General features: G+C 37.2%; 1 protein-coding gene across 1 annotated transcript in view; it reads left to right on the top strand.

Moving 5' to 3' along the window:
* The window catches only part of LOC149273819 (rho GTPase-activating protein 7-like), a 78,825-nt gene extending 56,506 nt beyond the window's left edge, over positions 1-22,319 (top strand). Inside the window, exons 2-14 of the mRNA XM_089505991.1 lie at positions 7,625-7,696; positions 10,785-10,866; positions 13,936-13,999; positions 15,113-16,524; positions 16,997-17,173; positions 18,115-18,274; positions 18,392-18,590; positions 19,325-19,538; positions 20,079-20,193; positions 20,581-20,799; positions 21,145-21,362; positions 21,478-21,651; positions 22,199-22,319. Of these exons, the coding sequence (XP_089362117.1) occupies positions 13,967-13,999; positions 15,113-16,524; positions 16,997-17,173; positions 18,115-18,274; positions 18,392-18,590; positions 19,325-19,538; positions 20,079-20,193; positions 20,581-20,799; positions 21,145-21,362; positions 21,478-21,651; positions 22,199-22,319 (3,042 nt within the window). The 5' untranslated portion in view covers positions 7,625-7,696; positions 10,785-10,866; positions 13,936-13,966. The remainder of the gene's footprint in view (positions 1-7,624; positions 7,697-10,784; positions 10,867-13,935; positions 14,000-15,112; positions 16,525-16,996; positions 17,174-18,114; positions 18,275-18,391; positions 18,591-19,324; positions 19,539-20,078; positions 20,194-20,580; positions 20,800-21,144; positions 21,363-21,477; positions 21,652-22,198) is intronic.
* The last annotated feature ends 370 nt before the right edge of the window (positions 22,320-22,689 follow it).

The raw sequence follows: 22,689 nt of genomic DNA, 5'->3' as shown, positions 1-22,689 counted from the left end.
GCAGTGGCCCTGAGTATAGGAATAGATACATTTTGTTTAACCCTTTGAGAACTGATGGTGGTCTGATGCTTTTATTAAGACGTTGGCAAGAAAACATGATGGTTCCAATGGTAGTGAGCTACACGCCACACACTTGTAGTTGTATGTTCAAAACGAACATACAACTTCAACTTAAATGTCTATTGTCGATTTCTTTCTGCTATGACTGGTTTACTTGAATTGTTATTTTATAGATTTAAATATGGTTTTATCTCCATAGTAACCAGTACTGATTGGATCATTCCACTGTTTGCTATAGTGATAAGACTACTTTTCAGAGTTTTGCACCTGAATATTTTTTAATAAACGGCCTCAGTTGTGCTGCCCCTTTAGGTTTCAAACTGAAAATATAAATATACATGTGGTTTAAAGACCATTATAAAACATACACGTGGATTAAACAAAAACGATGTTTCTGAAGCACTGGAATAATTAATGACTTAATGCAACCTGGCCTTCAGTGTGGCCATCGCAAAGAGGTCTTTTGCCCTTAAACCTTAATTTTCCGCACCACACACATGGTTATTTACACTTTGCTCCTGCTCCCCGTCTGTCAGGATTGTCTTACTGTTTATTATGCTTGACCGCAAGGTTGAGGAACGTTGAAGTATTTTAAGGCCGTAGTCTGACTTTGAGTAAGCAGTGTGACTAATGTTATTTGGTGGGAATGGGAACTCTTCTCTTGACGTATGCATTCACTTACAACAAACGGCAGGGTTTCTAATAAAAAAAGAACTGTTGCTAGTTTTATATGGTCCTTTTTTTTTTTTTTTTTTTCTTTCTTTTAAGAGAAAGGGATGCTACAGACTTCTGTTTTGTCATATAGGTGTATAAACTGAATCATGACATTTTTAATTAAGAAAAGGCAGCATTACAACATTTATTGCTTGTAATTTTTTTTAATATATAATGTATTCTTCTAGTGCTATCACTTTCCATTTAATGAGTACGTAGGCTACCATATTTTAAAGTTCCCTGGAACTTTTTGAACCTTTTTTTTTGTTTTTGTGGAAATTGTTTATTGCGGCACTGACAACTAAAAGGTCGACATTTTGCAGTGTTAACGGTAATTTATTTTTATGTTTGGCAGCACAGCCTGTTTCATTGACCTAGTTGCTTTTGGTTTGTATCATGCTCATTCATTCGTGGTGAACTCGGTCCATTGTAGATCACCTTCCCCCTTATCAGGAAGCATGTAATTCTAAACACCTGGCTCCTCTGAGTCTGGATAGGCACTTCCATTTAACAGGGACTGACCTGCCTCTGGATGCAGGCTAAATGGGTAGATCAGGTCACATAACTGATCCTGATTGTTTGTTTATTTTTTAACTTCTGTGTGATTTAGAGTAAGGGCCTGTATCTGTTACAAATTGATGGCTTCCTGCTTTCACTAATAATCAGTAATTGCTTTTGAGTGCATGCTTTCCAAAATTACGCAGACCTGCACGAAAATAAAGATAAGATAGGAACCAGTCTAAGATGTTTTTTGGGGGGCTAGAGACATATGATCCCTGAAAAAGCTTAGTAAATTATTAGGATACGGAACTCATGGGATCAGTTTATTTGTTGTGTACAAGACCAGAGATAATCTGGAATGCGAGGTTCATTACAATAAGAGGTTGTTTTAATTTGTTGTGTAAACGTATAACAGATTTTAGGTTGTTAAGCATTTTTCTTGCAAAGTACTAAGACCTAGTGTGTTGGCAGTTCTCCGAGTTGTGAATTTAAGGCCATTCCGGATGGTTATGTTGTGATGCATGTTGTTCTGGTTGGCATCCTTCTCTAATGAATGGTACAGTGGGCAATCATTGCTTGGAAATGACAAGGTGAGCTGCTGTGGTCTGTAGAGCGAATACAATCATGATATTCTTGTTTTACCTATGTTTAGGTATTCTTTCCAGCCGTAATTGGTTAATGTTGGAATGAGAAGCAATCCCATGATCTAAGAACATGCAAGGCTGAAAAGGGTGTATAATCAGGAGTAGAATGGCTGAATTTCTTAAAACCGCTGCTGCCTATGGTTCCAGTAATGTTACGTTTCTGCGCATCCTGACTATATAATATACAGATTACAGTGGTGTATTCTGGTGTAGGTCAAGGGTGGCAGTTATGGGGGGAAAAGGGCTGCCTCCTGCTTGGAAAGGGACAGATCGCCCTATTGGTCAGTCCGGCCCAACTTCTCCCCATTTGGCCCATGGAGATCAGAGATCTCCCTTGTAGCAGCCCCGTATACACTATGGAATACTGTGCATATAGCATACATAGTGACCTTACTCTGTACCATGCCTCCTTAAAATGTGGTGCATGGGGTTGGGGATATGAGTTCACAGCCCGGTATTTAGCATTGAGGATAGTGGCCTCTGGATTCCCTCAGGTGATGCGAGGCAAAGTGGACTGTGTGGCTTTCGTGGATGTTTAACACGTTAATTGATGTAGAGTTTGTGGCACATCTTGGTATGTAGCATACCTCTCTCTGCTTGCTTTCCACTGTACACGTACAGTCTTGCTGGAGAGCTTTAAATGCCTATGTAGCTTTTGAAAATGTCAACCATGCATACAAAGCTCTACTCAGGCAGATGAAGCAATTCTTAAACTGTCATCACGTTTCTGTGAAACGGCGCGCATGCTTTCGCCTTCTAGGGATCTTGTTATTAGAGAGCACCTTCCTTCTGCAGTAGCTGGCTTTGCACATCTGACTCTAAAAAGTGTACAAAGGCTCCCTTTATTGAAATGGCTAATCTCATCATAAGAATGCTCAAGTACAAAGGAAACGGATAGGAAGTGGCAGGAAAACTATGTTGGCTGTATCACAAAGTGATCATACAGCTACACAGGAACCGTTCTAAGTTTAGCTTTAAGAACTCATTTGTGAAGCAAATGTAATGGATTTTTCCCTACTTCTTGACTAGACATCCACCATGTATTCAAAAGTAACCAATTAAGATTTAAGAATGTTTAGAAATGTTCCTATAAGTGAAACTTCCCCAGTTCCTACCTGCAGGATCTAGCAGATTAAACGTTGGTAAGGTCCCTGATGTCTTGAAAGGAGGACAAAACAAATAAAATAGGTGATAAACATCTCAATTTCCTATCAGTGTAGCTTCCTACTGAGCTGTTAGTCTGGGTAACACAGGCTACTTGTCCAAAAATGTCACACCAAACAGGTAGCCATATGGACCAGTGCTCTGAGTACAATCTGACTTGTTATGTAAATGTTAATTCCGCCCCTATACTTCTTTGGTGGTAACAAATGGAGCTTCAATGATCGAAGTGTCAGGTTCAAGTATCCTGGTTAGACACTGGATACTAAATTCACAACAGCTGCCCTTTGGATTCCTATACCAGTCCCAAGTGTAATCCTCCGAGATAAATGTGCCTTGAGTAATTAAATACTAATTAGCCCATCCCCTGCAATAGAAAACAATTGGTAAAATGTACGTAATGTAATTGCTAATATATGTGCTAAAAGATCATTTTCATTATCAGATTATTTTTTAAGACTTTGTGCTGTTACATTGTACAGTGCTGTACAAGCGCTGCGTAAATTGTTGGCAAATATGATGGTGCTATATAAAATCGTAAATAATAAAATATAACAAGTAGTGCATAATCTAACAATTGGGAATTACAGAAACAAACTAGGGTAATCTTACAACCGTGTGTGTGTATATGTGCATATGTGCATATATATATATATATATATATATATATATAACACTTTCAAAAAGATGGTCAGCACTCCAGGTCTTTAAATAGACAATTTCATTTTATTCAAAGTCAAGTCGACGTTTCAGTCATTACTGACTTTCATCAGGACATATATATATATATATATATATATATATATATATATGTATATGCTCAAATTCTATAATATACACACACAGCGAGATTTAAAAAAAAATCCTAAGAAAAATACATGGTTAGTCTCACAGTTTGTGTATTCTCTAGCCCAAGGCTACGAAACACTGGAGTTTAATTCCTTCCGTTTCAAGGAGCATCTGAATTTGTGCTTGCATTGAGAAGTTCGCATGTGATTCTGGATGTATATTTTGAGGACATTAAAGCTTTAACACCTGGTGAGATTTGCTGATATTCGCCAGCAGTGGTTCTGTTCATCTTCACAGCAGCTGGGACAACTAGCATCCTTGACAGAGCCAGGAGTACTGATAAGCAGAGCTCCTCCTGCTGTTTCAAGGAGCCAACATGACAATAAGGATGTCTGAATTGCAAGGGTGGAAGGCCATCTGCTTGGCCCGATTTGTTCTTGCCAAAAATGTTTAACTCTAGCCATGCCAAATGGGCTTTTACTATAGTTAACAACATGCAGCAATATGGTACATATGTGAACTGTATACATTTCACATAATGTGATTAACTGAAACCTCTGTGTTTATTAAATTTGTATTCGCTCCATTGTAATAGTGCTACGGAATCTACAAAATGGTAATAATGTATTGTGTTGTATACGTTTTACGTCATGCTTAATGCTAACCCGGCTGCTGTCTGCATTAATTGATAAGCTATGGAAAAAAAATGTAAAATAAAAAATAGCGAGGGCTTGCGTGGTTTAAAAATTTTATTTGGTACAAACATCATATATTTACTAATCTGCAAGATTTATCACAATTGTAGCATAGTCTGAAAAAAATATATCACAGATTAACCCTTTGAATTTCCGGGTGAGGGGCGCAATGGTCAACGCTTATCCACTTAGAGGGTTAAATGGATACGTTTAAGAAATAAAGCTGTTTCCAGTCCAAACTTCCTGCTTCCTCCCCCTCCTGTGCATGTTACATGCCTGTTCCGGTAATGCATCACAATAAAGATTTCCTGCTGCATACTCTGCCTATCTCCCAGGATATTCTCTGGGAAAAACCAAGGCCTGATCTTCCCAATATTCCAGAATAATATATTATATGCAGATAAAATGCATTGCGTTTACCTTCCATTTTCCTCACATGTCCCAAAAGCAAAAGTAGCGTTTTTGTGTAAAAGGGCGTCAATCTTACCTAATATCTTCTACTATTTTAAAATGTGAACGTTATCCCAAACTGGATGCATTTGCATTTTTTTTTTTCTTTAATTGTGGGAGTTTAAGACACCGCGTCTGGTTTGTTTTAATCCAAGCGGTTGAAGGTTTCCCACTTGTTGGACTGTTAGAGCGAGACAGTCTTTCTTCTTTATCAGTTTTGCTTGTATGATATTTGGCCGATGTCCATGAAAACGTTCTCCGGATTCCTTGTCTTTCTCTTTCATGTCCTGCTGAAAATGACTTTAATTAAATTCCCGAGAATGCTTTTCTGAGAGTTCGCGAGCGAGAATAAGCTTTCTCTGAGCAGTGTGTGCGTGTGCGAGTTGTACGTGCTGATCCTCCTGTGATTTTTGTGACCCTAGGCTGAAGAAAACAGCAGAAGGCCAGTTCTGTAAATACTTGTCTGTCATTGAGACCCTTCCCCCTCTCCTTTCTTCCTTGTTCATCTAAGGACTTGATCAATGTGTAAATCGTTATCGCCACATAACTAGTCCCAATGCTGGGATTATGTGAATTGTATTACAGCGCTTTCTACACTTACAAAATCCATTTCACTAATTAGGCCTACGGGGCGATGGGTGACGGCGTTCTCCGCCGAATCTTTTGTGGGATTTTATGGATCTCCAAGTTTGGTGACCTTGACCTGACCATTATTAAATATTTTAAGTGTTACGATCACAAGGTCAATTGTTAGAGAGAGTTCTTTTCTGCCTCAGCATGCCTGTTCAGGGTTCTAAGAAGTCTGTTGTGCCTTGTAAAATGGGTAGCAATGGTATCCAGTCTAAGTAGGTGGTAAAATTGTCTAGTCGATTATGTCTAATTAAGCCTTTTTGTTCTGGCCCATCAAGAAGGCTGAATGCAGTCAAGGCTGGATAAACATTGAGAATTTGATTGCTCACCACCTGTTTGCTTGATTAAGCAAAATGTGAAGGAGTCAGCGCACATTTCATTTAATAGACTGCCTTTTACATTGCACCGAAGGCTGTACTCTTTCAAAAGATTTCCAGGGATTCGTTACAGATACATGATGAGTAACAGAGCTCTGCACACAAGTTGGATCCACTATAGAGGTAGTTAAACTGCACCTCTCATGGTTCCTTAGCTGGTTATTGTCGCCTATATGTTGGTTAAACACAAGCTACATGGATTTTTTGTACATTCACATATGGGGAAGGTTTCTCTAGTTGTTACGGCCACAGGTTTGTAGCAGAATCCGTTCCATCCTACTTGTTGATGTGCTGCTAAGGAGTAAAACGTGTTTTTCTGTGCACTTCTAAAACTTTATGGGGGGGGGGGGAGAACATAGTTTTTCTTTGGAATATATTTCGCAGCCACGCAAATTAATTGTTCGAAAATCTTTTGTGGATTCGGAATCTGCAAAACAGTATTTACATAGCGGAGTGAACATAAATCCAGGACATGATGAGCAATGCAGGATTTCGCACCAACTGCCACTAAACTCTATTCTTGAAGAATTCCTTCAAGACTCAAATTGAAATGAGAAAAAAGAAGCATGAATATAGCCACCCACTCATTTTACCTGGATTGACACTTACATACTACCATTTTGCATCTAAGTTACATCATAATGGGTTCAGACTTACATTGTTTTCCCTCATATTTATCGGACGCGTAAAAGCAATGTTTTTTTTTATGTTTTCTGTAAAGATGCAATTGTGCAGCAGTTTAGGTAACTATATACTACCAGCTATACACAATTATGCTTTTTATATATATTTGATGACTTTGTGTAAGTAATCACTGCAAGAGGAATAACAATGAGACCTCAGTTCACAAACGTTAACTTTTTATATTTTCTATATATTGTAAAAAAAAAAAATGGTTTGTATCAATTTTAGTTGCTGTCACTTATTCCTTTAACCTAATTTGATATACGTGTGGGGGGTGCCTGTATATTTATTTAATGATGCTAAAATAAAATAAAAAAGTATAGAGCTGCGTTCTGAGTGAATTTAACCAAGTTAAGTTTTGACTTCTGAATAGAACTTGAAGCTTGAAATCAAATGTGTATATATTTGATTTCCTCTGCACCTTTTAAACTGTGTGTGTGTGTGTGTCAAACCTATGTACAAGACAAAATAAAGTATTCCAGACGTTGAAAAGATCTAACTTGAAAGCAATTATTTAGCTAGTTTTTGGCCAATCTACCTTTTCAGTATGCAGCCATGCTTTTGCTTGCCAGTAAAATACCGGCAACGTGCCAACTCTACCCACACACTCATTGTTAAGACACGTGTGTAAGGCATTTAAGCGGGGGGAGTGTGCAATGCGTTTGGCATTCAAAGGGCAGTGGGTGGGTTAAATGTTAATCAAGAGGAAATGGAAGAAATCCAATTGTCTATTTAAGAAAACAAGAAAGCATAAGAACAACGAAAATAGACTGCTTGAATGACAAGCGACAAGGATATATATCCCTTGTAGGATATTTAGATGCTAATTCTGTTTCCATAGCGAAGAGTTGGGTTGTATCGAAGAACTTTTTCCTCTGCTCATTACTTAGCCGTGGGTTGTCTGCCTTTTCTTTTCTAGAAATAGAGGCAAAGGAAGCATGTGATTGGCTACGGGCTGCAGGATTCCCTCAGTATGCTCAGCTCTATGAAGGTGAGTAAAAACCTTTTGTAAAGCAAATTTGCTGCTGCTTGGAGTCATTTCTGTATGAAGATTTGTTAGCGAAGTTCTGTTAAACATTAAACCCAATGAAAAACAATCAAACACAGATGTTTTAGTTTGAGTCAAACCAATATTAAAACGTAAGTTATCGTACGAAAGAACCATTTTTTTAAATAAGTTAACGCTCATTGAAAACTTTGCTTTCTCTGAAACTAGGTTAGCTGCCGTGCAGGTAGTTATTTCCGTTCTTATGTCTGTTTTGTCTACCATGTATTGTCTGCTTTGTATCCTCATTGTGTATCGACGGTCGCGAGCCCATGATTTCTCAGCGGGTGCAAAGTTTCCTACAATTATGCTAGGTGGTTAAAGGAAAAACATCATAATTTTTAAGGGACAAAGTTCCGCAAAAGAAGGAAAATGTGCATGACAAAAAAAACCTGAGTACTTCCGAACCGGATTCGACCCCCCCCCCCCCCCACCCATGGACTTGTATTCTAAGCATGCTACTAGTTATAAGATACCTGGAAACTTGCTGAGTTTGATCCATTGTTGGTTACAAGAAACAGACTCTAACCTATTAATGATGGTCGTCTGTAAAGGAAGCACCAGAGAGTGGCGAGCCATGGATTTGTGGATGCTCCGACATTATGTTTGGTTTGTCTCTGTTAAACAATGTTTATCCCGCATAACAATATATCTGCAACAAGGCTTCAACCAACTTAGCGTACTCCCTAACAAGACATACATATGTGCAAATACTTTATCAATTAAGAGAAAATGATGTCATGGGATGACATCTTCATCATATTCTAAATGCCAGTTTTCTGTAAGAATAGTATCAAATCAATTATCATTTTTGTTATTTTAATAGTGATGACTGAGCCATTTTTATGTAAAGGAGCCTTAAGGCCATGATAACTTGAAGGATCTTTCATGCTGGGAAGATTTTAACAACTAATTGTTAAGCAAGAACACTCAAAAAAAGAGATTTGAACTTGAGGATGTAGATCAAAAAAAGCCATTTCCTGAACAAGGCTTAGCTGGAGTTCTTTTCATTTGCCCCCCTATTGTTCAAATGAAATCCCTTCCATTATATTGCTGATAATTGGGCTGGCTATATTTCTTCATTATAGATATGTCAATGACCCATTGTGTTTATCAAAATAACACATACAAAGCAAAGTTACACTAATTAGAAATGTATATATGTCTTGATGTATTGATCGTAGATTGCAAAAATACAAACTCTCCGTAATCAGTAAAATGCATTATTTTACCACACAAAAAATGGACTTAATCACCAAAGTGTTAACAAAATTAAAAAAAAAAAAAAACTTCTTCAAAATGTGTGAATAGGGAGTAGTTTTTCCAGGGGAGGAAGGCTGGTATTTGTAACCTATATTTTTGACAGATGCTCAAAGCAGCTGTTCAAAGGTTTAGTTACTGCCAAGATACACTCTTTAAAACTTGTTTGGTTGGGAGGCCCTCTAATCATCCCGTGGCAGATGTGCAAAATGTACAAAGAACGTACACACACATAAAATAACAGAGGGACATCGGCGGTGGGAGCAAAGCTGTTCGAAATCTAATAATATTTATGTTGCTTCAGTTCGGATAATGCTTTGTAAACATTTTAAAAAATGGCACAGTGCTCGGTCAACTTAAAATTAAATGGGTTAATGATGCCTCAATATATGGTATTTTTAGGTATACACCCCTGGAGCGGAAAAAAAACAACAAAAAAACCCTGACACAACTAAAAATGCTAAATTCTCACATAGGGGTTCCCTGTTTCCAGATCCCACCTAACAATCCTTTGAAATAAAGTTTACATATTATACTGAGCAATATATAGGTTTAAGAATTCCACTTTGTTTATACCATGGGAGCAGCCATCTTTACTTTCCGTGCAACACCGTTTCTTAAGTGTGTGTGTGTGTGTGTATGTGTATGTGTGTATAATATATATATATATATATATATATATATATATATATATATATATATGTATATATATATATATATATTATATAATATGCATCTACCACAGGAATGATCCTAAGGCACGTATATGAAGTATGTTTTCTCCCCAGAGAGCTTTTGGCCAGTACTCATGAGCTTTTGGCCAGTACTCATTCTTTGACTGTATTGTCTTCTAGCCACTGGCTTGATCACCTGATGTCAGCTTTCACAGTGGAAGTCAGATGACTGGTAATAAAGGAAGCTCTGTAAATGATTGCCACTCGTGAGCAATGCCCTCTTTGGGACATATGACTTATTTTTCCATAATGATAGCCCTGCCATTCTCTTTTGTCCGCGTAATGATATGGTTGGTATTATAGCTCACTGCTTATTCTGCGAGCGTAGAATGATTTTCAAAATCGTCTAAATGACATGGTTAATCTACTACTAATATTTTTAGGTCCAAAAGTCTATACAAACATATGTCCCGAAAGGACAAATATTTATCTTCAAATCGGATATTCCAAATAATTTTCGGCTTTGATCTCGCACAGATGGTTTATATTCAACAGGGTTTACTCTTTGCATATGTGCTTTTATCTTTCTCCTGCTTCCCTGACCTTTTGTGCCTGTCCCATGTGACTTTTATCAAGGCCAAACGTCAGGACTCCAACATGCAAAGAGAGCATCGCTGTGGTATTTGAGATGGCACCAGGAGTCATTTATCTTGGAGGATTTTTCAGCATTTTTTTCAATAGCCCAGTCTAGGAAGCATCTGGTTCCTTTTAACCCTTCACCAATTCTTATATTGTAGTCGCCTCCTTTGCAGACGGCTGTCTGAGGATAACGAGAATGGGTCTGCTCAGTCAAAGTGTGATTTGGTTAAATTATTGTCGTCTGCTTTTCTGGTTTAAAGGAGAAAAAACACCAGTAACCGTATCTGTGAATAAATAACGCACATGTTTTAGGTTTTGTTTATATTTAGATAGTGGAGCGTTTTTATTACCGAACATGCATATAAAGACACTTTTTTCCCCGCCATGTAACAACCCTTAGCATTGTTCATGTCAAATAACTTTCTTTTGACTAAATAATCTTGTGTTTTCTTCTTAAACAGATCTCCTATTTCCTATTGACATCTCCTCGGTAAAGACAGACCACGACTTCTTGGACAGAGATGCGATCGAAGCCTTGTGCCGGTTGGTGGCTTAATAATTAATTCCTTTTTCTTGTTTTTGGACAAATGTACCGTATACTTCTGTTTAAACTCATTTACTTCCCCTAGATCCATTGTTAACATTAAAAGTTTACTTTTTCCCATTTAAAAGTAAAAATGGTCATGTATACCCAAATGGGTGCTAAATGAATAATAAACTATATATGTGCAAAAACCTTTTAGGCGGATATGCATTGTTAACCAGGAATGTTAAAAGTCTTAATAGCTGAATGTTCTTAAACTAGGCAAAGTTAGTTAACCAATTGCTGCAAAGCTGCATTTAGCAATGTATCCTAATTCGTGTGCAAACTATAAGAATACTTGGGGTGATTTTACGTGTCCCGTATTGAAAACTGTTGACCTTTGTCATTCACCGACAACAAGTATCTGTTTGGGTCTCAATGTCTTAAGTTTGCTCAAAAAAAAAAAAAAAGACTTTATCACATTATGCTAGTGGCCCTCAGTAGTCAAACAACTATTAGGGACTGGCTACTTAAAACTAAGTAGATTGGACTTTGCAGGTAACCCCAAACGTTTTCCTCCTCCCCATTAAAACTTTAATGTGCACGATAAGCCAGTTTCTTTGATTTCACGAAAATTCAGTGTCCCTTTAATTACCCATCTCGGTTTTCTTGTTTTAGCACATTCCCATAATCACTTTGAGTCAATGTTGGTGTCGTGTTAAGTTTTATATCCTTTTGTTTGAATAGGAAAGTAATGCTTTGGTAGCTTTAAAGACCAGGTGTTTAATACCCATGGTATTGCACTGTAGTTGACTATGCAATGTCATGGGGCAAGGTCACAGAAACCCAACAGATTTTATTTCTTGGTACTCATAAAAATGTCAAACTAGAACTTTATTGTTGGTGGGGGGGGGGTTTGTATTTTTTTTCCCCTCGAGTATGAAGAATGATTCTTTCACATTACCCCAGTGAAGATTTATCTGTCTGAAAACAGACTCTGCCATATCTTTTTTCCCTAGCTGTCTGTGCAGTTTTGTGTAGACTATGTAAAATAAAATCTGTGAGATTAGACCTTATCAGTAAAACATGAGATTCTCTTGTGCAGATCAAAGTCATCACCCAAGTTGGAGAAAGTTGGGTGCATCTGGATGGGAGCGGATAATACCAGTTATTGAAATGCCACAGTTAGGCTGTATTTGGCCCTGTTCGGTTTACAGAATAGATGAAATGTGTTCATGAGTTCACTTTATGTCTATCAAATAAGTGAATGTTGCAAATTCTAGATAGACACATCTTGAAATAATTGGATTATTGCATTTTTTGGAAACCATGACCTCATATAGTTAGCACAGTGTTGACCTTGCATTAGGCTTGAATGCAGGTTGTTACGATACGGAGATACCAGGTAGAAGAAGTTAAATGTGTCTCTCAAGGTTTCTGATGTTTATCAGCTCTCCTGGTATGCTTGCAGTTCCTAAAATTAATACAATTCAGCCCTACCTGTCAATGATTTTGAATAACTAAAGACCATCTAGTTACATAGCTGGATATGTCAAATAAAAAAAACATGATTTGGCCCCAGTTGTGACTCGGTGGTGATGGCTCCTTAATGTCACCAGAAGTCCAAATTTATAGTGACCCCGACAATGTCACAATGTTTTTATTAGGCCCAGACAGATCCGCATAGTTAAGCAAACATGTAACTTGATCTTGTCTTTGTGTCAAAGAAAATAAAAGCAGTATTTAAATACTGTTGTGTGTAATCGGACCCTCCGAAAGCAACAAGTAAATGCTGGGAACTTATTAACTTTTACAGCTGAGCTGAGGTTATCAGATGGTTACAGGTCAGCAATACAACAGATCTTATTTCTTTTTCTTTTTTTTTCTTTTTTTTTTTTTATGTTCCTCCTCTTGATTGACTGAGATCCATACAAAGAGAGGCTGCAAATGACACCCTACACGCACAAATGTACCTCCCAGCCTCTAATTCTGCACACAGTTGTACTGTTTAATTAGGAATAGTTACTTAAAGCAGCAGAAAGCTAATATTTGAGCCCTTGTAGCTGTTGCGCACATCAAATGCATTTCTTGCATAGTTTGTAAAGCATATATTTGGCAGGAAAAAAATCTCGAGCAAAACCACTTGTTGAAGATTTCGTTGGATGTGTAAATGTAGTAGAAAGGGAGTCTGTGCTGTTTAATACAATATACTCATACATCTAGGAATCAGTCAGTTTTCTGTATGTAGAATATTTACGAATTACATTTGAGGAAATCTTGATTATTGAGCAAACCAGTGGTATCTTACATTAAAAAGCACATTTTCTGTATAGTGTAAAGTGATACCTGTGTTTGTGTACAATCTTAAAATAGTGCCTTTAAACCTCTATTTTTACTTATACCTAATTTCTGCTATTTGTTTTTTTTATTTTTTTTTTACTTTGTTCAAAGCTTTGCATTGTACAGTCACCATAGAATTTATTGCAAACTGGCTCAGTGCATGGATGGCCAACTAGAATACAGATCATCTTGGCAGGAACCATACATCTGACCCCAATAATCTCACCCATACTTTAAAAACCCATTCCTAACTATATGGAAATACAAATGTTGCAGTGAATTGTGTATTTTTCTCTTAATCACAATGTGATCCTGGACCAAAGAAAGACAGATGAAGAATAGACTACTGTTTTTTCTATTTTTAATATATTTTTTTTTAAAGTACAAATATTTTGCTCCCTGAGTATTACTTTGTTTACATGTGCAACATTTGAGAAGGCAGATCTTAAAATGTAAGCTTTCCTGGAATATAGGTCCAACCCAGAAACCCAATGTTTTTGGTCCTATTCCTTCATTACCTTCTACTGACACACATATGCTACATCGGGTGAACCGTAATGGATTAAGTGATAAGTACAAATGCATAGTTAATGCATTGTCTGCTTTTTACTTGCAGCCAGATGCTAATTGGAAATATCGGTTGGTGTCTTTTTGTATGTAGATTAGCGTGGAAGCAATGTGCCAAAAGTATTGTAACCTTAACAATTCCTGCATCTCATGTAACGCATCTCCTTGTTTCCTTTCCGCAGGCGTTTAAATACCTTAAATAAGTGCGCTGTTATGAAGCTAGAGATCAGCCCAAACCGAAAAAGGGTAAGTGACTCAAGTGATGCTTTTGCTCATTTTTTATGTCAATTTCCATAAGCTATGCAGCCTTAATTTATCACTGCTAACTGGGTAATTGAATTTACCATTTGCAACTGATAATCTAATGAAAAGGTAAAGGAATATATCACTTAGTGGCCTTAAAGGAATTTTAATGAACCCGAATGTTGATTAGGTAACGGCTATCATTCTAGAACAGGGATGATATGAATGGCCAGCTTTAACAGGACCAGCAATATACTGGAAAACTTTAGTCTGTATCAAATACATTTCTGGTTATATGATGTATTTTCTCTTAAGGATCAAAATCAGTTGGTTTAAGCCTGTGATTATGTTTTAGAATATTGCTGCATTTTGACTTTAGCTGTCAGCTACCAGTCTTTTTCAGAAGTCATCATCATCAATCAAATGTACACCTTTCATACAATGCTGTTTGAAATGGTGATTGAGCGGCTCTTGTACCCTCTAGCAGTGTTCGTGTAATAATGCGTCATCATGGCTAGGGGAAGGGTGGAGTTGTCTCTACAGCTCTTACCTGGATCTCATTACATTCACTCTGTAGTGAAATTATTAATTGGGGTGTCAGGGGAAATACTGTATTACTTACTAGAAAGCACTGCCTTCCCCAAAACAATGAAACGGATGTTGCAGTTATATATTTCTCAACTTTTGTTAGTTGTAAAAAAAATAAAATAATAAATAAATGCTCTTGTTATGCTCTAAGTCGCTTCCAAGTGCCATACCAGTGTTATAACCAGTTGGTAACTGGAGAAAGTTATTCATAATTACTACATTGAGTATCATGATGATTAAGTGACCGTGTTGATGATTAGCAATTTAGATGACTTCATTTCCTTGTAACCACTCTTATTATACATTATTATATGTATTTGTGGAATAAATAAATCTCTTTAAATACCTGCCACAACTATTTCCCAACAAATTACAAGAGATATAAAAGCAGTTCATGTTATTTTTTTCATAGCTGTTGGCTATTACTTTTAAAATGTAATTGATGTGTTTCATTTTTTGGTTTGCAAATATTATGACCCCGGAGTATATGGTAACATATTATTAATGTGAATTTACCTTTATATATAGAGTGAAGATTCTGATGAAGATGAGCCTTGTGCAATTAGTGGTAAATGGACATTTCAGAGAGATAGCAAAAGGTGGTCAAGGTTGGAAGAATTTGATGTTTTTCACCTTAGCCATGGGCCAAAACCAGTATTGCCCGATGCACACCAGCTGGCCAGTGCTGCCAGCCAAGACAGCGTTCTTACAGATCTAAGCGAGCAGCAGGAAGTAACATCCATACACAGTAACAACAGTGACAGTCTCCGGGCACATCCTACTAGCGAGGCAAGCACTACAAGAACAAATTCCGTCATCAGTGTTTGTTCGTCTGGAAATTTTATTGCGAATGATGACTCATTTGGTAGCCTTCCGTCGCCAAAAGAACTTTCAAGTTTCAATTTCAACCTGAAAGCTACCGAGAGAAGCTCTAAGTCGAGAACTAAGAGTCTTCTAAAGAGAATGGAAAGTCTTAAAATTAAAAGCTCAGGCAGTAAAAAGAAGTCCAAGCTTGGTCTGATTATAAGTGAGCCTATTCTACGGGAAGATATGGATGACGATAAGCTAAAGCATCTTAACTGTGTGGAAATATCTTCTGTCAATGGCAACCACATAAATGTGCCCAAAGTACGCAGGAGAAGCACCTCAAACTCCACACTGACCAGTAGTAGCAGTAGTCAGTCAGAGACAAGCAGTGCAGTTAGCACACCAAGTCCTATAACAAGAACGCGTAGCCTAAGTACCTGCCACAAGAGAGCAGGCATGTACTTGGAAGGGTTTGACCCATTCAACCAATCAACGTTCGGTGATGTCCTAGAGCAAAACTATAGGAACCAGCAGAGTTTCGGTGATGATGCTGTGTTCTTTATCCCTGAAGACCACAAGCCCGGTACCTTTCCCAAAGCACTTTCAAATGGCAGTCTTTCTCCAACTGACAGCACTGTTTCCATGAACTGGAGAACAGGAAGCTTTAATGGACATGAATTACTCAACTTTACAAGGGAAAATAGTATCCACAGCTGCCAAAGTTCCATTAGTAGCAGAAGACGAAATTCATTTTGTTCTGAAGGAAACCGTTTGAGTATTTATGACAATGTACCGGGCACACTCCTGTATTCAAGTAACAGTGACCTGGTTGACCTGGAAAATGAAGATATTTTCCCAGAACTTGATGATATTTTGTACCATGTTAAAGGAATGCAGAGAATAGTAAATCAGTGGTCAGAGAAATTTTACGACGAAGGGGATTCTGATTCGGCTCTAGATTCTGTCTCTCCATGCCCATCATCCCCAAAACAAATTCATCTGGATATTGACAATGACTGCAATGCTCTTAGTGATCTAGATAGCACAGGGAACTCATTGAACGAGTGTGAGGAAACTGTAATTCAGGGAAGAAGAGACTCTGGCGTTGGTGCATCTCTGACTAGAAGTAATAGGTCTGTATTTTTATTTTTTTTCCAATTTTTATTTAAATTGTTATACATTTCATTTTACAACTATTTTGTTATGGTGCAGTAAAATGCATATTGTTCCTAAAGGACGTAGTAATGGGATTTGTATTTTGTGAACCCAGTCCTACCATAGGTCTTAAGCCTCCATTTTTGCCAACTCTGTAAAACCAAAAATTTTTAAAAATACTACGTTTTAGGGGTTTCTTTTTCAGCATCTGGTGAATAAAAGCAGTGTTAGTCATGTTTTATGCAGTAAATTGACATATTTGGGCTTAATAATTTTTAGCGTCAGCTAAGTTGTGTGTTCTATGCCTACATCATCAGTGCATCAGAAGAAGGAGGTGAATAATCCTTTTGGTTCATATTAGTACATCACAAAACTCTTAACGGCTTGCTACTGTTTCTGCTCCTTTTAAGAACCACGCCGGTTACAGTTAATTTCTTTCTTCTTATTTAGGCATCGATTCAGATGGCACAGCTTCCAGAGTTCACATCGACCCAGTTTGAGCTCCGCTTCCCTGCAGATAAACTGTCAGTCTGTGACTCAGATCAACTTGCTGCAGAAGTTCTCTCTTCTTAAGTTAACTGCTCTTCTAGAGAGATACACGCCATCTAACAAGCATGGATTTAGCTGGTGAGTACACACCTTAAACCTCCTGAAATCTAGTTACGTTTGTCTGTATATCTGTATGAATTATGTGCGCCTGGCTCTCATACTACATGAATGTAATTAATGTTATCCAAAGCTTTCACGTGTACAGCAGCTATTGTTTTAACCCTGTTAACCGTATGGGTTCCTTAGGTTTATTTGATGCATTTCTTACATATATAACTTTGTAAGTATGCCTTGCTTGCACTCTTTGACATACAAAACTGATCTGCATCTGCAGAATGGAGTATGTGAAAAGTGATTTGTATATAAGTGGGGGCGGTTGAGAGCCCAACTACTAAATGCATTTAAATCTTTTTGGAAGAATAAAAGTGAAAAATAGGGCATTGTTTTTTGTGTGTGACTTTCTCTGAGCTTCTTTAGACCTGAGCTTGTTTCTCTTTCAAATGCTTTTTCTTTGGGGAGCTTAGTCATTTGTAGAGCTGATGTTTCTGGCTGGCAGCCTTTAATGCCCTAACATCACATCCCTGCTGTTTTGCAAACTGCTGGGTGGCATGGCCTGCTCTGGGGATTTGTTCAAAGCCAAAGTAGATGAACAAAAACCTCTTTGTTAACAAGACCATTTTCCTCTAGATAAAGAGGACTGAGTAAAGAAGTCACATTATTAGAGGTCATACGTAGTAGGATTTATTGACTTGTAATTCTGTTTCCGAATGACCGTAATTATTCCACTGTGTAAGTTTGTTAATAGAATTGTATCTTCTAGTTACAATGATAGATAGACCCCTGTGGTGGCTACACTGGAAATTCGGAATATAAATACACATTTTACATGAAATAAGAAAAAAAAAAAAAAATATATATATATATATATATATATATTAAAATTTTAATTTATTTTGACAAATATAATATGCTTGAGTTTTTTCTTATTTTTTTGCTAAAACCATGTTTTTTCTTTTAAGGGCTGTGCCAAAATTTATGAAAAGGGTTAAAGTTCCTGACTACAAAGACAGAAATGTGTTTGGTGTTCCCTTGACTGTTAACGTACAACGCTCTGGTCAGCCGCTGCCCCAGAGCATTCAGTTGGCTATGCGTTACCTGCGCAGTCAATGCTTAGATCAGGTTTGTCACCTTTTTATTCTTTCTTTATTTTTTTTATGCTCATAGATTGGATTTTTTTAATTATTATTATTTTTTTTATTGTGTTTTAATTATTATTATTTTTATTTTGTTTTAAAGGTGGGCTTGTTTAGGAAATCTGGGGTGAAGTCCAGGATTCAAGCTCTTAGGGAGATGAGTGAAAGCAATTCCGACAGCTTGACTTTTGAAGCACAGTCCGCCTACGATGTTGCTGACATGCTAAAGCAATACTTCCGAGATCTGCCAGAGCCACTTCTGACCAGCAAACTCTCCGAGACCTTCTTGCAGATCTATCAGTGTAAGGTTTTGTTCTATTTTATATTATACATAGACTATGTCTAGCTCTGGTACTAGATGAATATAATGTTATACTTCTGTTGGCCAGTTACCATCTTATAAAAATATAATTTGCTGTATATATTTTTTTTAATAATGCCATTTTTATTGAAAAATATAATAAAGTGGGGAAAGTGCATTACTATATTTCTACATTATTGCATTGAGCCAATGTTCGTGACTGCAGCATATTTGTAATAATGTCAATATAATTTGCAATTCAATAAGTCCATGTACTAACACAATAAGGAAAATCTTTCTGAATATGGAATTTATTTGGAAATTTGACACATGGATGTGCCACTTGTACTTGACTAGATGTTGCGCCATCACTACTCCTTTTTACAGTGCAGTTTAGGTAATTACAGTTTTTGAAAATCATCGCTAATTACTTTTTTTACTGTCCACTCCTACTGAATAATCTCCAGTTTGATTGATTATTGAATAAAGATTTGGCTTGTTAAGATTAAAAACACATCTACAGTTGGTAGAAGCAGAGGGAGTAGAGCTGGATGAGAAAGTTAGCCCATCTCCAGCTCCTAATTCAGGTGTTACTCGGGTAACACTCGGGTGTTACAGTAATTCTCGCTTTTATCAATAATGTATGAAAAAAATGGCAGGAAAAAATACTAAAACATGAGGATAAAAAATGTATTTTCACTCAGTGTATTAACTGACCTCCATTGCTCTTTCTAGATGTTCCAAAAGACCAACGGCTCCAGGCAATTAAGGCAGCCATCATGCTTTTGCCAGATGAAAACCGGGAAGTTCTGCAGACACTACTGTACTTTCTAAGTGATGTTGCTGCGGCTGTAGAAGAAAACCAGATGACTCCTACCAACCTTGCTGTCTGCCTGGCACCTTCTCTCTTCCACCTCAATACTCTAAAGAGAGAGAACTCTTCTCCCAGGTACTTCATCTTCCTTTAGTAGAACCTAGTGAGGAACATCATAGTCCTTGGAGGGCTTTACCGCGGTTACATAATATAAAACTCTTAGCTACCAAAATTAACCCTTAAAGAGCAGCTGCTTTTTTTCTTATCTTCACCCCGACATAAACTACCCCCACAATAGAGACACACTTTAGTTTAATATTGGTGATGGCACCGTTCCAATCACAAACCCACTTGTGAGTTCCCTGTACTACTGAAATCACCTTTTTCTAGATTACATCTGCAATTTCAGATCATAGAAACTAATTCGCCATAAGCCCAGCCTTTCCCCGACAAGTATTTTTGGCTGCTCACTCCTAAGAATACACAATTCGAGGTAATTTGTGATAGGAAATAACACAGCATTTAGCTGGGTAGTTAAATTGCAAACTCATCATACCAAGAACGGTGCAAGTCATCTAGCAATTAATAATTAAGCCCAATTATAATTTGGGGTTGAAGATTAAAATGTAAGCATTGCTTTAACTGATCATTTTATCTGTATCTCTATTATTTTAGGGTAATGCAGAGAAAACAAAGCTTGGGGAAACCTGATCAGAAAGACTTAAATGAAAACCTTGCTGCCACCCAAGGACTGGCACACATGATTGCTGAATGCAAGAGTCTTTTTCAGGTAAATTTTCTTCACGTTTCTGAGTATACCGTGGTTTGTTCAGCATATTACATAAACGCAAGTCCATTTTATTCCAAGCTTTGAGCATTTTAATAAATCTCAAAATATGACTGACCTATAAATGGATTTAATTTTCATGGTTTAATTCTTGATCCACGGGTTACACCCATGCCAATTATATAATGATTTCAAATTCCGGGATTAAGAGTGTTGCATAGCTCAGCACCAGCTCTTACACAATAGTTTAAATGTGGATTTATGCTAATAATAAGTGTAAGTGATTTAACAGTTTGCCCCCCCCCACACACACACACATTAATCCTGCACAACAGTGTATTGTTGGCTAGATTAAAAATTCAGTTTGTTTCTGACCTTTTCTTTTAATAGATACCGGACGAAATGAGCAAGTGTCGTAATTCGTACATAGAGCAAGACCTGAGGCCGGTGTGCTTGGAGGAACTTGTAAATGGGAGACCAGAAGAATCTTGTGACTATCAGTCGTATCTGCAAGAAGGAATTGACAGCCTATTGAAGGAAGCCAAGGACAAGTTCAAAGGTTGGGTTAGCTGTTCCACTTCAGAGCCAGCTGACCTCTCTTACAAGAAAGTAAGTTGTTGCTTTCAAGAAACACATTCACTAGAAATCACATACTTCTCAAATTCAGTGCTAACAATGACATAAATGTCAAAGTACAATGGTGTTGGTAAATGGACCCACACTAACTTGTGAGACTAGAGAAATTTCATTGTTCGTTTAAAAAAAAAAACAAAAAAAAAAAAAAAACAATGTCACAGCCCTTGGGCTTATACTACAGATTTTTGTTTTAATAAAATAAAACCCTGATTGGTTAAAATTCAAGAAACATAAAGCCATTCTATATTTGTATTTTATAGTTCTATAAAACAAGTGCAGTCATGAAGTACAGAATTATAACAGGTGTTTCTATTTCAGGTGTGTGAAGGCCCTCCTCTTCGACTCTGGAAGTCCACCGTTGAAATTCCAGCACAGCCTGAAGACATTTTACAGCGTTTGCTGAAAGAGCAACACCTATGGGATGAAGACCTTGTGGATTCCAAAGTTATTGAGCGCTTGGATGACCAGACTGATATTTATCAATATGTGCAGAATAATATGGCACCACACCCAGCTAGAGATTTTGTTGTTTTAAGGTAGGTTCCTAATCCTGCAGTGTTTCCATGTTGGAAAACCATTTAGCTCATTTACGTCATAGTATACATTTTATTATGATTATGACATTTCTTTCATTATATTTTCCTTGAACAGAACATGGAGGAGTAATCTGCCAAAGGGCGCTTGTGTTCTTTCATGCACATCAGTGGATCATGACGATGCTCCTCTACTTGGTGTCCGGGTCAATGTACTGTTATCCAAGTATCTCATTGAACCGTCTGGCACAGGAAAGTCCAAGCTCACATATCTGTGCAGAGCTGACATGAGGTAAGCGTGCGGAGAAGTTCATGAAATAAGGCTTGTTTTGTGATTTCTGTTCCATAAGCTATAAGATCATGTTTAAAAACGTGTTTCACTATTATATATTGCATATATTGTCCCAAATACTAAGGAAAGTTCTAAATGTTTGTGATGTGGAAATTAGACAGACTTCAAAACACTTGGGTTATATTGGATTAATGAAGAGGAGACCATTGAACAGCAAAACAGTGCCTTCTTTTGGCAAATTTTATCAATTTTACAGATCTTTTGGGGAAAAAGATGTTTATGTTTACTTAAAATGTAAATACTATCCTTTTCTGGTACCTTAGTTTATACCAAAGCTGCTAAATACTTTTTGGGTGATGGGACACGGAGCAATACCCACACTACCCATCAGATATTTCCTTATTGGAAAACATACCTTTTATACAACGATAGCATTATTATATTTATAATATGTCTCAAATGTTGTTAATAAACATATTACCATTTTATTATGGATTTCATTATTTATATTCACTTTGTAACAACTATATTGCTTTATGTGTTTTAGGGGCCACATGCCAGAATGGTACAGCAAGGTTTTTGGACACCTGTGTGCAGCAGAAGTGGTCAGGATTAGAGACTCTTTTATCGGCCAACAACCGCAAGGCAAAGATGGAAAGTCGAGGTGACAATCCAGCAATTGATGCTCGCTCACAGAAAGTGATATAATAGGTTATTAAAGAACTTTGAGACCCTGATGGACTTGGGAAACGGATTCCAGATTTTGGAAAAAAAATGACTCTGTCCATGATTTTAAAGCTGCTTCATTCTTCGTATGGTGCCTATTTTGATGCTCTGGAGTGGAACTCATAGGCCCGTTTAATGTATGTTTTATGACATATTGACATTGCTTCTGGGAAGCAACACAACTGTATTGGAAATTATATATTGTGCAACATTATGAAAATGCCACATTCCTATGCTTTTTTTGTTATATTCCATTACATTTTATTTTTGAGTTTGAGGGATTAATGTATCCACTGGAATAATTGGTACTCT

The sequence above is a fragment of the Sceloporus occidentalis genome, unplaced genomic scaffold (genome assembly GCF_023333645.1).
Source record: "Sceloporus occidentalis isolate IW3139 unplaced genomic scaffold, rSceOcc1.0.p SCAF_358, whole genome shotgun sequence".
Taxonomy (NCBI): Eukaryota; Metazoa; Chordata; class Lepidosauria; order Squamata; family Phrynosomatidae; genus Sceloporus; species Sceloporus occidentalis.
This window is presented reverse-complemented; position numbering and strand designations above follow the sequence as displayed.